Consider the following 15,306-nt stretch of genomic DNA (forward strand, 5'->3'; position numbering starts at 1 on the left):
TCACGCGACCCCACCGCTTGCGGTTGTACATTGGACCGCAGACCTTAACTGTTTTTATTCAACCATGATCAGTCCCCTCCTAACCTCTCCGCTTGCTTTAGAGAAGATGTGAGGGCCTCAGACAATGAGATGCTTGCCCCCAGGAGACGCGGTGTCTCTCCCGCCTGACCTATCTGGTGACCCTCCCGCCTTCCGTGTTCCTAACGGCCCTCTGCTCCCTCCCCCCACACCTGCACACTGCGTGACAGGCCTACCTGGGACTGCTGGAGCTGTCGGCTGCCCGGGACAGGTACGAGGAGCTCCGTGTCCCTATGGTCATGGTCCCCGCCACCGTCTCCAACAATGTGCCGGGCTCCGATTTCAGCATCGGCGCGGACACCGCGCTCAACACCATCACTGACGTAAGTCCGTGTGGCCGGCAGAGCAGATGCGGTGGACGCTAACGCGGGGGGCGCTGGCCCACTTTTATCTGCCATGCACTAGAGACGGTGGTGAGACCCCAGCTTGTTTTTTTCTTTTTTTCCTTAAGCCTGACTGTCTCTGATCCGATGCCCAGAGTTGTCTCAGCACCGGGGCTCCGCTGCGGCCAGCCCTCGAGTGACCGGGAGCATCTGAGGCTCCCCTAGTTGTGGGCTGGATTTTGTGATTCAGCTAATCATTAAAGTTAGGTGGTTTTTTTGTTGTTGTTGTTTTTGTTTTGTTTTTTTTGGCTGGACCAAATTTACTTCAGCCTCATAACATCCTTTATTAATTTTTTAAATTGGTTTATTATTTGTTTGAGAGAGAGCAACAGTTAGTGAGAGCGAGCCCAAGCACGGGGAGCAGTAGGCAGAGGGAGCAGCAGGCTTCGTGCTGAGCAGGGAGCCCGACGTGGGACTCGATCCCAGGACCCTAGATCATGACCTGAGCCGAATGCAGATGCTTAAGGACTGAGCCCCCCAGGAAGCCTTGGATCATAATTTATTATGATAAATCCTGGGTCTGATGCCCCCGAATGGATGAGGATAGAACCTGAGCTTGAGGGTTCTGTAATTTTGTTCACTGACCTGAATCCACCAGTGGCCTCCGTCCTCCCTGTGGCTCCTGCTGCTGGCACCGTTCTCCCCACTGTAACTCGGGGACACTAACTCACACCTGAAAAATCAGTGATGCCATGCTGGTTGTTTTGCCGAAAAGCAGTAGCAAAGCAGAAACACACCCGTGTTCCCTGGTTTGTGATCACGCTGGGCAAGTGGTGTGGGAGCTCACAGCACAGGAACGAGCAGAATATGCTCCTCCTCCTTTTTAATCTGGCGTCCGCAGCTCTTCAGTAAATCCTCCAGTCTTTATTTTCCCCGTGAGGACACAGATCTCAAGACTGTTTTTCTAGGATTCTTTTTCTTAACCCCTGGGATCACGTTTGTCTCTAGTGCTGGTAAATAAAAGAGAAGCTTTTTAAATAAAATTCAGGCGGTAAGTAATGCTTTAGCACTTTGCTTTTTTGTGTTTTGTTTTGTTTTGCTTTTCTGAGCTGCTTCACCGTTCTGTGGTTTCTTTACTAAAAAGCCCTGCCCTGTGTCTCCCGTGCGTCCACGCCGGAGCGCCCCTGTTGGCACCACTAACCTGTCTCCGGGCCATCGCGCCCGCCGTCCTGGTGACTGTTGCTCCTGCTTTGCCTGCTGGGAACCAGTTCCGCCCCTGCTGAGGCTCCCGCCTTCTGTGGGAGGGTCACTGTCCCTCCCTGTGTGTGACCATCATCCGTGCTTTCCTGCTGTTTCTCTGTCCTTGGCTGGAGTCTGCATCCGCTTGCGCTCGGTGGAAGGAACCCCAAGTTCATGTTTCCTAACTGTCACCGGCTTGGAGCCCTCCGGGGGTTGGGGGAGGGGGTACTCGGGAGTTGGCGGCGGCGGGGCGGGCCTTGGTGGGTGTTGGTTTCCCTGTGACTTCGGGTGTGTGCTCTGTGGCACGAAGCCAGGGGTCTCCCGCTTTAGAGTTCCAGGATCCTGTGCTTGAAAACATGGTTTCCAGGTTATCAAGATTAGATAGAAAAATACATACAGAAACTCTAAATGGTCCACCTTGCTGCCCTGGAGTGGTTTGGAAATTGGGTAAATGATCTTTTAAATCGGGTTTCTCACGTGTCTGAGTTCCTTCAAGCCGGTTGCCCAGTTAGGAGGTGGCCCCTTCGTGTCGGGGCTGGTCCAGGCCCGCACTCGCAGGGAGAAGGTGCGCACGCGTGCTGAGGCCCAGGCCTGTGGGTGGGCTCGCGGGCACCAGGGCCTTGTCCTGGCCCGTGAGCCGCGGTGAGCTGGATGTCCGGGGGGACCTGTGTAGGAGCCTCGACTCCCACTCCTGCCCCTGCTGGTCGTGTCCTGGTTGGGACCCAGGCACGGGCAGGGTGTGTGGATGTGGCTGGGTTTCCTACGGAGTGCTGTTTGTGCAAGTGGGAGTGAAGCCGTGTGGAGTTTGGATCTGGGTTGGAACCTGGCGGGGCTGGCCGCACAGAGGGGAGCGGCCAGCTGGAAAGGTGCCCTTGGGGCTCCGGGGCCGGCTCAGGGCGCCCTGCGCTGCTCCTGACGGGCTCCAGAGGGACCGAGCACCAGAGTGAGTTCCGTGCAGGTGTGCGCCCGTCACCCAGGAGCTCTTGCCCGGGTGGACCAGCTGTGGGCCCGGGGCCTCCTGTCCAGGTGCGCCGGCTGCCCTGAGTGCCTCTTGTGCGGGATTCTGCCCCCGGGGTGCGTCAGCAATGCCTTGGGGTGGTTTCGGTCGCCAGAACGGGCTGTGGGGGTGCCACTGGCGCATGGTGGGTAGAGGCCCAACTGCTGCTGACCCCCACGACCTCAGCATGGCCCGGCTGCAGGGAGCCATCGGCCCCAGTGTCCGTAGGGCCCAGGCCCCCGGACGTGTCGTGATCTTGGGCACTTCGGTCACTGCCCTAACAGTTGATGTCCTCCGTGTCAGCGAGGGTGCTCGGCTTACTGGGGCATCCCTCCGACAGACCTCTGTGCGTCTTGTGCTTCCCGAAGGCTGCGATGACTCCCGGGCCCGTCCAAGCGGGGTCTCAGAAAGCCGTCCCACCACGGCTGCGCGGCTCGTGAGGGGCTGTGTTTGCATCCCCAGAACTGGCGTCCAAGACATCCCCAACCGATCTGAGCCTCGTGGTGCCATGCGGGCCGGGAGGGTGGCCGCCCTGAGTTAGGAGCACGAGATGGGAGCAGGGTTATTTCCTCACAAAGGGTCCCATCTTTCTCGGCGTTAGTACGGGGCTGTTGTGTTGTAAATTCCATGCACTTGGAGCCCAAAGCACAAGTCTGCCTTGCTCCCCAGACCCGGGACCAGATATCCCCTCCGGCCGCCTGCTCCCTCTCCTGGCAGGGCTGTCCCCTGTCCTTGCAGGAGGGTCCTGGTCGTTTTCCTGGAGATGGAGGAGAAAAAGAGGAGCAACAGGAACCAGAAGGCAGACAGTTCTTGTGGTTGTGGGATGCTGGATTTAGGGATGCTAACCGCCCTCCTGGCCTCAAAGCCCACCTTGTGACTCCGGAACAGCCGGCTGCACACCTGCCCACACTAGCACTACACGCGGGGCCCTCACCTGGCCTTGGGGCTGAAAAGCAGGGTCCGTGCAGGGACGGGGGCAGGCTGAGGTGGAGGAGGGTGAAGGTGGAGGGGCCACGAGGCAGGGGAGTGACCCCCTCAGCTGCCTCCTGGCTGCTCCCTGGACTAACCTGCCACAGGTCCACCATCCACAGGTCCTCGGGCCACAGCAGCCCCAGGACCCGATGTGTTTCGGGGAAGCATGAGGCCATGGAGAGCATCTGCCTCTCCGGGAGGCCTGCCCCCACCCCATCCTGGTGTGCTCCTGCCACAGTGCACGGTGGTCACCTTGGGGGAGAAGTACAGCCCGTGTGGGCGTCTGTGTGCCCGTGGGTGGTCTCTCAAACCGCCCGGCCGTCCGGCGAGCCTGGTGGGCTCAGGGCTGGCAGATGGGGGACCTGTGCCACTAACAAACACTGGATTAACAGAGTCAGAGACCTCAGACCTCTGCCCACGAGCCTGCAAACAGTCCCTCTTTGGCCTCGGAGGCAGAATCTTCAGCCTGGGGTCCCTGAGCAGCCATGGGGCTCTGGCTTTTCCGGCTGCTGGGTCAGTTGCTGGGAAGGGCTTGGGGAAGAGCAGAGGCGCGACCGGCTAGGCTCCCCAGCTCAGTGCTTGTCGCCCTGCTGGCTGCCTTTCATGCCGGTGCTGGGGTCCTTGCCGAGGCCAAGCTGCAGGGCCCCTGTGCCCCCGTGGACCGCACAGAGCCGCCAGCCTGGCCTGGCCCCTGATAAAGCCCCCCACACCCCGCCACCATTTGGCCTCCCTCGCTGCCTCCGAGCTGCCAGGGGGCATGGCTGTCCGTCCACTAACACGCCACCTTCCCTGGCTCCTGCTTTGACGCCTGCTGGCTCGCATCCCCTCCTCCTGGACGCCTGTGCCCCACGTCTGCGTCCCCGCTCCCGCAGCTCCCCTTCTGCAGTCCCGGAGCTCCACGCCCCTGGCCCCGTGGAAACAGCTCGCAGGGGGTGCTGGGGGTGCCCCGCTGACCGCTTGCTTTCAGGCTTTCGAGAGTGCTGTTCTGCTCGCCTACTCGCGGGACCACCACCCGGAGTTTCGCATTCCCATTTGCGTCCTGCCGACCACCATTAGCAACAATGTCCCGGGCACAGATGTGAGCCTGGGCTCGGACACGGGCCTCAATGCCGTGGTGGAGGTAAGAGGCCCCGTGGCTCCATCAGGCGGACTTGGGCAGGGGGTTTCTCTTCCGCTCTCGCGGGTGCAGAGGAGGAGCCCACCAGAGCAGAAGCCCACCTTCTGCTGCAGAAGGCGCGAGCCGCAGTGAGGGTTCCTTCTGTGGTCGGTCAGTGGGAGCTCGTGGCGTAGCTGAGACAGGGCTGGTCTTCGAGCTCTCCGGGTGAGGTTCATTCTTGCACACCCCAAAGCAAGACACCCTAGTCTCTCGTGGGCTGTGCCCAGTAGTAGGCTCGTCTCACGCTCAGGGGACAGCCAGCCCGCTGTGGTGTGTGAGGAGGGCTCAGCGCAAGCCCGGAGGGCGTGTGTGCAGGGATTTAGGGCCTGGGAGTGGGAACGCTCCAGGGGAGAGTAGGCATGTGGCTTGGACATGCCCTTGGTTGTGCAGGGGGAGGCTCCGCTTCTAGAAAGGGGCTCCCATCCTTGGGGATCCGGCAGGCCCCGCCCTGGGCACTGTCTGGTCTGTGGGTACCAGACATCGGTACCATGGTGACGGACTGCTGTGGGGCGTGGTCCCCCAACAGGAGGAGGGCAGGTGGCCAGGGGAGGGCCATGTTCTTGACCTAATTCTCAGGAACATCCCCATGGTGAGGGCTAACCTCCCAGCAAGACTGCGTCCTCCAGTCCAGGTCCGGGGCTCTCTTCTTCACCCTGTTCTGAGCGCCTCCTTACGTTTTCACACAATTTGTTTTTAAAAACACGTGTGACGAGACGTTAGCCGCACTGGGACTGTAACGCCAAGTTTCGAGGCGAGTGGGACTGTAGCCCGGGGACTGCTGGAACGGTCTGGCTGCCACGGCAGGGCATCTGGGTTTGGGAGGGGACCCTCCCACCGTGAATGGGGCCGCTGTGGGGACGTCCACACTCCTGATTCCTCCCTGTCTCCCGACCTGTGCCCCCAGCGTGGGGTGGGGCTGCTTTCTGTACTGAAGCTTTGTTGGTGCTGGTTTTAGTGACTGAAGGGGCCCGGCTGCTGGATTAGGAGCTGGTGCGTCTGGCGGCCACCGTCCCCTGGTCCTCTCTCCCGGGAGCAGGACAGAGGCTGCAGCTGGTGCCAGCAGTGGACCTCCAGGGAGAGGCTTGGATGCGTACTTAGATCTTATCCTGGGGCTGGGCTGGCAGACCCAGATCAGAGTGGTTGTCTGGGACGGGGCCAGGTGGGGACGCTGTGGTCCCGGGAGCATGCATGGGGTCTGCGCTGGTGAGGCTTCGGGAAGGCAGCGGACAGGTGTGTGCTGTGTCAGCCCTGAGCTTGTGTCCCAAGGCTGACCCGTGGCAGGCGTTTCCTTAGGAGGCCTGCTGTCTGAGTGTCTGGAAGACTCCTGAGGGCCTCTGTCAGGAGCCCCTGTCCAGATCCAGAGAGCTGCCCTCGCGGGGTGTCGTGTTTGGGGTTAGACTGAGGCGGAGCAGGACCCAGATGTCACAGGGAGCCTTTCCGAAGAAGCCCATCCACCAGACGGGGCCCACAGCCCGCGAGGCTGCACGGGCAGCTCCAGCGAGCTGGCCCAGCCCCCGGTGGGCATGTCAGGATACAGGGATGGTGAGACAGCCGCAAGGGCCGCAGTCTCTGTCCCCGTGTCCCAGCCCTGGCCGCCCCCTCGGTGGAATGACCTGTGTCGTCCTCTGTGGCCAGACATGCGACCGCATCAAACAGTCGGCCAGCGGGACCAAGCGCCGCGTGTTCATCATCGAGACCATGGGGGGCTACTGCGGCTACCTGGCCAACATGGGGGGGCTCGCCGCTGGAGCCGATGCCGCCTACATTTTTGAGGAGCCGTTCGACATCCGAGACCTGCAGGTACGTCCCTGCCACGGGGCCCCTGGGTGACATGGTTGTCGGTGCTGCTGTCCGGTCACACGCTTGGTGGTTGTCTCCAAGGGAAGCGTGACGGGGTTGACAGGACACCAAATTCTATGCACTTTCAGGGACCCTCACTGGATCCAGGGGTGTGAGCGGACGCCCAGCTTCCAGTTGAGACCCATGTCCTTGTGGGTGTCCGTGCGGGAGGGCCACGGGAGCACATGCTCCCCGGAGCGCCGAGGCCTCCCTGCTGCAAAGGCTGGGTGTGACGGGGGAGTGCATGGCGCTTGCCGGGCTGGCGGGACCGGGATGGCGGGTGTAAGGCACTAAGAACAAAATAAAACCTGCTTTCTGATTGCATGCTTCCTTTAGAGATTTTTTTTTTTTAAAACTTAACAGAATGTATCTTTTAGAGCAGTTTCAGGGTGAGGACAGAGGTCCCCTGCATGCCTGCCCCACACCCAGCAACACCCCCGCCAAGGTGGGACAGTTGTCAGAACAGACCCCCCTCCCACAACATTAACGTGTCACCTGCACCTGGGACCACAACTGACATCAGGATTCACCTGGGGATCCTAAGGTTGAGATGCGCTTTCCGAATCAGCCAAGGTTCCCTCGGGTCCCAGCTTTATTGGGGGCGAGTGGCAAGTGCAGGGGAGTCGGGCTGTGCACCCCCCTTGGGGCAGGAGGAGGCGGGCACTGGACAAGGACAGGCCTTAGGAAGACACAACTCGCACGAAAATATAGATAAAACTATTTGTGCTGCAGAAGTGAGCACAGGAACCTTAAAGTCTTTGTTTCTGGATCCCACGAGTCAAGCAGAGACCCGCTTGACGATTTACTCGTTATCAGACTTAACCTGGGAATTTCTTCACACCGTGGATCTGACCATCTGTCCTTCAGAAACCACCAGAAGGCAGGGCTCAGTGTGCACACGTCTCCGCCCCAGCACACGGGCAACCACTGTGAGGACAGATTTGCTCACACGCACACACACCTTCTTCCCGTGCACGTTTTCTGTGCTCAGGATCCAGAATCCCTTTCTATACAAACTTTGTACACAAGTGCAAGGCTAGAAAAGCTTCTCCAGGCCCCCAGATCCTGCTCAGGCAGTCGGGAGATTATGCACAAATTCAGGTGTGCTAGTTTGTCCTCCCAGGGAGAAGACATCGTCAGGCACAGGAGCAAGGGGCGCTGGTACACGCAGGTTTGGTACACAGAGGACGTGAATTCGCGATCGAAGAGGGAGAGCTATTTATTCCGCCCCTGCGCGCTGCACCATCTGTGCCCAGCTGAGCAGCTGCCCTCTGGGCCGAGCGCGCTGCCTGCGAGCAGGTGCTGGTCTCTTCTGCTCCACTGGCGCCCCCGGCTGGTCCTGGCCCTGCAGCTGTGCTCTCCCGCGCCCCCTGCTGCGTGCGACCCTGGGGTCGTGCGGTGGCGGGTGCTGGGCTAACTGAATGCTCTTTCCTAGTCCAACGTGGAGCACCTGACGGAGAAAATGAAGACCACCATTCAGAGGGGACTCGTGCTCAGGTACAGACACTCGTCCTCGGTCACTGAGCCCCAGCTCCCCAGACGACCTGGCCACGGGGTTGAAGTACTCCGGGGCGGTCGTCGCTCACCACTGGAGACGTGCAGGAGGGGCGGTTACATGCTGACTTCAGAACCACACGCATTCGTGTAACTAAAGGGCACATCTGAAAATGCACTTTTGCTTTGTAGTTCTTTTTTTTTCCCTTAAGGTGTCACCAAGTCATTTCTTTAAGACACTGGCATTTCTTTTCTTTTTTAATTAATTTTTAAATTGTTTTATAAACATAAAATGTATTTTTATCCCCAGGGGTACAGGTCTGCGAATCGCCAGGTTTACACCCTTCACAGCACTCACCATAGCACATACCCTCCCCGATATCCATAACCCCACCCCCTCTCCCAACCCCCTCCCCCCATCAACCCTCAGTTTGTTTTGTGAGATTAAGAGTCACTTATGGCTTGTCTCCCTCCCAATCCCATCTTGTTACATTTATTCTTCTCCTATCCCCTTAACCCCCCATGTTGCATCTCCTCTCCCTCATATCAGGGAGATCATATGATAGTTGTCTTTCTCCGATTGACTTATTTCGCTAAGCATCATACCCTCTAGTTCCATCCACGTCGTCGCAAATGGCAAGATTTCATTTCTTTTGATGGCTGCATAGTATTCCGTTGTGTATATATACCACATCTTCTTTATCCATTCGTCTGTTGATGGACATCTAGGTTCTTTCCATAGTTTGGCTATTGTAGACATTGCTGCTATAAACATTCGGGTGGCCACTGGTATTTTTACAAGAAGATGCGTGCAGTGTGGGACAGGCACGGGGCCGGCTGCACGCCCCACCAGGGCCCTGAGCCCACATGTCCTCTTGTTGCAGGAATGAGAGCTGCAGCGAGAACTACACCACAGACTTCATCTACCAGCTGTACTCCGAGGAGGGCAAGGGCGTGTTCGACTGCAGGAAGAACGTGCTGGGCCACATGCAGCAGGTGGGCCCGGGGCCTGCGTGATGCGAAGCAGGCCGCTGTCCAGGAGGCTCGGTGTAGACGGATGCCTTAGTTTAGCTGTGATGGGGGAACAAATGTGTGTTCAGGAGAGATTTCAGGCATCTTGGCATTTACTTCACCACGTTACGGTTCCATTAAGAAGTCCCACCACGTTCTGCCAGCTATAGAAATTCTGTGCAGGGGTAGATGGGAGACCTTTGGTGTTCTTCTGGTGACCAAGTACTTCATTCAGTATTTACACATCAGACACAGGATGCTTGAGGTCTGCACAGAATCAGAGCGGTCTGGAAGGAACCTCGGGGTGTGCTTTGCTGGAGGTGGGCGTGGGGTAAGGGCCGCAGTCGCCAGATGGCATGCCTGTCCTGGTCCCAACACTACTCCCCCTCCCCCCACCGTCTTAGGGTCTTAACTTACCCACACGTCCATTCCAGAGGGCCCGTCGGTCCCCTGCTTATGTGACGAAACGGTGTGCGTGTATTTTTGTGAAAGCCCTCGGGGTTGGTCAGATTCTTAATGGAAACTGTGACCTGCTCCCTACCCCAAAATAAGACATCCCGATAGGAGATTTGAAAGAACGAAGCCAGGAGCTGCGCAGCCCCGTGCGGGGTGGGGGTGAGCACGGGGAAGCTGGCCTCGGGGGCGGAGCTCTGGTCGCAGGTCCCAGCTACGCACAAGCAGGTAAAAACGTGCAAGAACAAAAACACAGACTCCTGAGCCCCCACTTACAGGGTGTGACTCTCGTCAGAGTAGGAGGTGAACTTCGTAAGCCCTCACACCTTTCAGTGCATTTTGAAACGCAGCCAGGCCACCGTCCTGTGTCCGTAACCGCTCCCGTACCTCTGGCTGTTCGCAGGGTGGGGCGCCTTCGCCGTTCGATAGAAACTTTGGGACCAAAATCTCCGCCAGGGCCATGCAGTGGATCAGCACAAAACTGAAGGAGGCTCCGGGCAAAGGTAGGTCCCACGGCTGGGGGTGGCCGGTGCTCCAGGGGCAGGTGCCTGCTGCTCTGCACGTGCTCGGCCTCGAGCCGCATGGGGCCTCGCTCTGCAGGTGCTCTGGGACCTTCAAGGCTGTCGTTGGCTGTGATTCCTCAAAGGCAGGGCTTGGCTCCTGCTCCATGGATGTGGGGGGCACTCGGGTACCTCAGCGCCATGCTCCTTGCGTCAAGGATGCCTCCCATACACAGGGCTCTCCCAGCAGGACCCTAGGTATGACCTGCCCTCGTGTTTGGCCACATAGCACGCTCTCACCTGGCCTTGACTTAGGACACCGAGGACTTAGGTACTCTTAGGACCCTTCTTTTCAGAGAAAACTGGGAACTGGCAGGTGTCTGGATGGTTTGCTCCTCCTGAATCTAGCATGTTCTCTCCGGCACACTGCCCTCCCTCCCCACCAGACCTCAGAACTGTAGAATCATTCTGCTTTCCGAGGTCCTGCCACCTCGGGGACACCTTCGCAGGCTCCTGTGGTTTACGGGGATGGAGGCGGCAGTGTGCATTTCCCTTTGCTGGGGCGTTGGTCTCTGATGCACACCTGGCGGGTGTTCCTGACCCTTGACCTGCATCCCGGTGTCCCCAACCACAGGGTGACCCATGGGGTGTGCGGTCTCCTTCCTCCTGCCCAGGTGACACGTGACCCATCCCTGGAGGGCTGTCACTGTGATGTGGGCAGTTTCCTGTGGCTTTGAGGTGAACTCTCCAAAGTGAGGAGGGAGGTCAGCTTCCCTCATGCTTCCTCAGGCTCCCGCTGGTTCTGTGTGCTTTTCCGGTATTTTGCCTACTTTCCTATTGCTTAGTAATATTTCCCTTATTGACACATAGTTTTTGCTTTTGTATCATTGTATAGATTTAATAAAAATGTTTCAATGACTTTACAGAAACTTGTTCTACTCTGTGTTCTAGAAAATTCCATTTCATATTCTGCCCAGGCCATGTTGCAGACAGGGTTGTCCTGTGGGGCTTGTTGTTTTGTGCAAGCATCGCTCCTCAGTCTTTAGGTAGACCGTTTGCCTTCTCCTTGACGGTTTGAGCTCTTCGCTGAAACGTTTTTACATTTCCTTCTTTGATCTACTTTTTTTTTTTTTTATTTTTTTTTAAAGATTTTATTTATTTATTTGACAGAGAGAGATCACAAGTAGGCAGAGAGGCAGGCAGAGAGAGGGAGGGAAGCAGGCTCCCTGCCAAGCAGAGAGCCCGATGCGGGACTCGATCCCAGGACCCTGAGATCATGACCTGAGCTGAAGGCAGCGGCTTAACCCACTGAGCCACCCAGGCGCCCCCCTTCTTTGATCTACTTGATGTGAAGTCTGAGGTCTGACTTCATGTGGGCACTCACTCACATGCCATTCATTGCATCGTCTCTAATCTCTGTCAGAGACCAGGTAGCTGGGACACTGGTGGGACTGTCTCTGGGTTAGCGAGTGTGCGGTCTGGCATTCAGTTGCTTTCTAGATGATTTCCTTTTTCTTCTTCAAGATTTTATTTATTTGACAGAGAGAGATCACACGTAGGCAGAGAGAGAGGGGGAAGCAGGCTCCCCGCCGAGCAGAGAGCCTGATGCAGGGCTCAATCCCAGGATGCTTGGATCATGACCTGAGCTGAAGGCAGATGCTTAACCATGAGCCCCCCAGGCGCACCATAGATGATTTCTGATAGCAGGAAAAGTGAGGCCCCACTACCCCGGACATCTTTTGGTTTCCACTATCCTTGGCTCTTTGTGCTGTCACGGAAATGGAATCAGACTGTTACAGTCCACCAAAAACTGTTAGATGTTTTGAGGGAATTATATTTAATCAGTAAATTATATGGTGGAGGATCTGAGATTTTAAAAATATTTTATAGTTCACGAACACTATCTCCATATACTTAGGCCTTTCTTTATCTCTTGTGAAGGTATAAAGATCTTGCGGTATCTTTTGTAAATTTATTCCTGACTCGACATTTTAAAAAATGTTACTGTAAATGGTATTTTTTTAAACTCACTGTTGGCATACAGAAATACAACTTTTGTAAAGTTTGCGATTCACAACTTTCTACACACTCTGAATTCCAGTAGTTATTTGCCAATCTGTTCGTTTTTCGCATCCATGGAGACAGGACCATCTGGACGTATTTTAACGTTTTCATTGCGGCTTGTGGGTGTGTGTGTGTGTTGCTCTAGGGCAGTCCTGAAGAGCGGGAGTGAGGAGAGCTCCTGTGCAGCCTGTGCGGCGGCCCTGATGGGAATGGGGAATGCGTTCGGCGCCCTTGAGCACGATCGGTAACTGTCTGACTGAGGGCTTTCTGCAGCTCGCGAGTGCTGTGGGTCTGCGGTCATGATGCTGTGTCGCGCTGCAGTCCTCTGACCGTGAGCGCGTGTTCTGGGTTTCCTCTGCCATCTTAGAAAACCGTTTCGTAACTCATAGTGGCATAAAGAAGCAGTTTATACAGAAGTTCCTGAACATTCCCAGGCCTCCCCAGGTCACTCAGGACACAGGCGTTGCTAACAGACGCACAAAATCACTCAGGGTACAGCCAGGACGCACACAGGCACAGCCCAGGCAGCTGGATGTGCAGACGCCGCGGGCAGTTCCCGGGGAAGGCGCTGGGTGGCGCCACTTCTGAGGTTTGTGCTTTTCGCTTTTTATAAAAGCTAAAATCCTCTTTGGGTGTCCTGTCCGTGCAGAGAGGTCCCGGTGCAGGTCTTGGGACAAAGCGGAGTACCTGTATGCACCTTCGCACAGATGGAGGCGCGTGTGGCCTGCTGTGCGTGAGGCACGTGTGAGGCCGGCCTTGCTTCCTGTGGTGCGCTCTTTGCCCCAGGCACGGGCTCCTGGACGGTCTCCCGGGATGGCCTTCCCGACGCGTCCTGTCCCTGTTGGGTGCGGGGCGCGAGCTCGCTCTGGCTTTGCACGAAGTCTAGGTGTGGGGGCGTGGGGTTCCCCGTGGATACCATCAAGCCTCCTGCTCGCCTTGTGGGCAGAGTTGACTGGAGTTCCCTAAGTTAACAGAAAGAGCAGAGCTGCTCTGTGACCGGGTTTGTAGGTTATGTTTCTAGAACTTTCTGTGCACGTGGCACTTCTACCCACTACTGCAGACACCGGGCCTCAGCCCCGTTTTCCGGAGCAGCCTGACCAGATCCGCGTCTGTCAGTTTGATTTCCAGACTTTGACTTAAAAAACAGCGAGGCCAATAGAGCCAACATAATTTTAGTCTTCAGAGAACAGACTCTGGCTCTGATTTCATTTCTACTTTGGGATATTTTCCCACGTCACTGAGGATGCGCCTCTCCAGACCTTGCGGCCTCCCCGTCTGTGCACTCCCGAGCCTGGGCTCCTGCCGCTGGCTCCGCGAAGCTGGCTCTTCCGCGGGGGAGGCCAGTGCGGCCGCCCATGTTCATCAAGCCCCTGCCTCGCCACGAGAAGCGCGTGCGTCCTCCCTTAGCTCAGGGGGGCGAAGCGCTCAATGTGTGTCCCTGGCCCCTCTCGGGGTGTGTGTGGCATGATGGGCTGCGTGGTGACCCAGGCGCCTCCGTCTCTCCTTCCCCGCTCCAGCCCTGCGGGGCTCGGCGGACCAGAGCCAGCAGCCCCCGAGAAAGCAGGATCACGTAGCTCTCAGTCACCTGGGCTCGTTCCCTACCTCACCCGCAGACCCCAGAGCGCCCAGGGCTCCTTGCCTCCTGCCAGGCCATCCGAATTCATCTCTGCCTCCCAGGTTTGCTGTCGGCAAAACTCCTTTTCGCCCTCACCTCTCCTCCTGTCCTTAACAAGACTGAGAATTGGTTCTGACATCGCTTTTTCCCTTTCACAGGAAGAAGGTTTACGAGTGAGGATTCCATTTGCGTGCTAGGAATAAGCAAAAGAAACCTTCTTTTCCAGCCTGTGACGCAGCTGAGGAAGGACACCGACTTCGAGTGAGTAAATCAGCCCTTGCAGGTCCACATGTCCCGGCCAGGAAGGTGTGCAGGACAGGGCGAAGGGATGCTGCTGCTGCTAGACTTAGGGGCACTAACCTGTCATCACAACTCAGAAAACACAAGCCTTTGAGAAACAGGGCAGATTTCTCTAAGTCTACAGAACGGGCTCATGCCACTTAGGAAAACGAGCAGATCCCGCGGAGCTGCTCCAGCCCTGACCCCATGACGCCCATCCCCCAGGGCCAGGCTGCCCTGACAACCCCTTCCTGCCATCTGTAGGCACAGGATCCCCAAGGAGCAGTGGTGGCTGAAGCTGCGGCCGCTCATGAAGATCCTGGCCAAGTACAAGGCCAGCTACGAGGTCTCCGACTCCAACCAGCTGGAGCCCGTGCACCCCCGAGGCCACGAGGAGCCCGCTGCCATCTAGAGGCCGCTGGACCCGGACCCGGACCCGCCCCGCCCGGCTAGCAAGCACTGCTTTGGACTTCGTTTCCCACCCGTTTTTGTAACACTTAAGTTATTTGTCGGCCCTTCGATGCGAGTATTGTTGACGCGAATACCTGCTCACAGAGCCCCCGTCCTGTGTCCTGCCTCCCCACGGGACACTAAGACTCCAGCACAAGCTGTCTGCTGCGTCTCGTACTCCGTGTCCTGCTTCCGAGCGTGTGTAGCCAGTAGAATTAAACATCAGCTCAAACTCCAACCGTGGTGCTCTGTCTCTGTGGGTAGGGGTTCAAATCCTTAGGCTCTGCGGGCCGCCGTGAAGTGTTCTTTCTGCGTCCGTGAACCAGGCCCGGTGCAAGGACAGAGGCTCCGCTCTGATCCACAGAGCGTGACTTGGCAAGTGTGCGGAGTCGGCCCTGGACCGGGACCCCAGGACCCCAGGTGAGGTGACCCAACTCCTCCTAACGCGATGCCAGGTGTAGAATTACAAACAGAAACCGGCAGTGCGCGATGAGAACAGGGTGGGTGTGCACACCCGTGGTTTCCCGCATGGTGTCCGCTGGGAGGGGCCCAGCCAGGGGCCGGGGGACAGCCCGGCTCTGCCGAGGAAGGGAGCTGGCTCACCTGCGCCGGTGCTCAGCGAGCAGCGTTTCTGCCTCTTCTGTTGTCTGAGGGGTCTGAGAGCTGGAGGGCCCCCACCAAGTCTGTTCAGGAGCCGGGGCGGCGTGGCCAAGGAAGAACCAGCACGGACTGTGCTTTCTGTGGGAGATACGTATGGCGACAGAAGCTCCGTCCCGTAAAGCCCGTGGGAGAAGCTTAATGCGCTTTTAATCCGCCAGGCCACACATCCGCTCCAG

General features: G+C 57.5%; 1 protein-coding gene across 3 annotated transcripts in view; it reads left to right on the plus strand.

Annotated features, from left to right (window-relative positions):
* The window catches only part of PFKP (phosphofructokinase, platelet), a 51,438-nt gene extending 36,730 nt beyond the window's left edge, over window positions 1-14,708 (plus strand). Inside the window, exons 16-23 of one of the 3 annotated variants that reach the window (XM_047743450.1) lie at window positions 249-401; window positions 4,577-4,729; window positions 6,401-6,565; window positions 8,040-8,101; window positions 8,983-9,094; window positions 9,966-10,065; window positions 13,900-14,002; window positions 14,285-14,708. In XM_047743450.1, coding sequence (XP_047599406.1) covers window positions 249-401; window positions 4,577-4,729; window positions 6,401-6,565; window positions 8,040-8,101; window positions 8,983-9,094; window positions 9,966-10,065; window positions 13,900-14,002; window positions 14,285-14,432 — 996 coding nt within the window. In that variant the 3' untranslated portion in view covers window positions 14,433-14,708. The remainder of the gene's footprint in view (window positions 1-248; window positions 402-4,576; window positions 4,730-6,400; window positions 6,566-8,039; window positions 8,102-8,982; window positions 9,095-9,965; window positions 10,066-13,899; window positions 14,003-14,284) is intronic. The other 2 variants (XM_047743452.1, XM_047743451.1) reach the window with 2 other exon arrangements.
* The last annotated feature ends 598 nt before the right edge of the window (window positions 14,709-15,306 follow it).

The sequence above is a fragment of the Lutra lutra genome, chromosome 8, assembly GCF_902655055.1.
Source record: "Lutra lutra chromosome 8, mLutLut1.2, whole genome shotgun sequence".
Taxonomy (NCBI): Eukaryota; Metazoa; Chordata; class Mammalia; order Carnivora; family Mustelidae; genus Lutra; species Lutra lutra.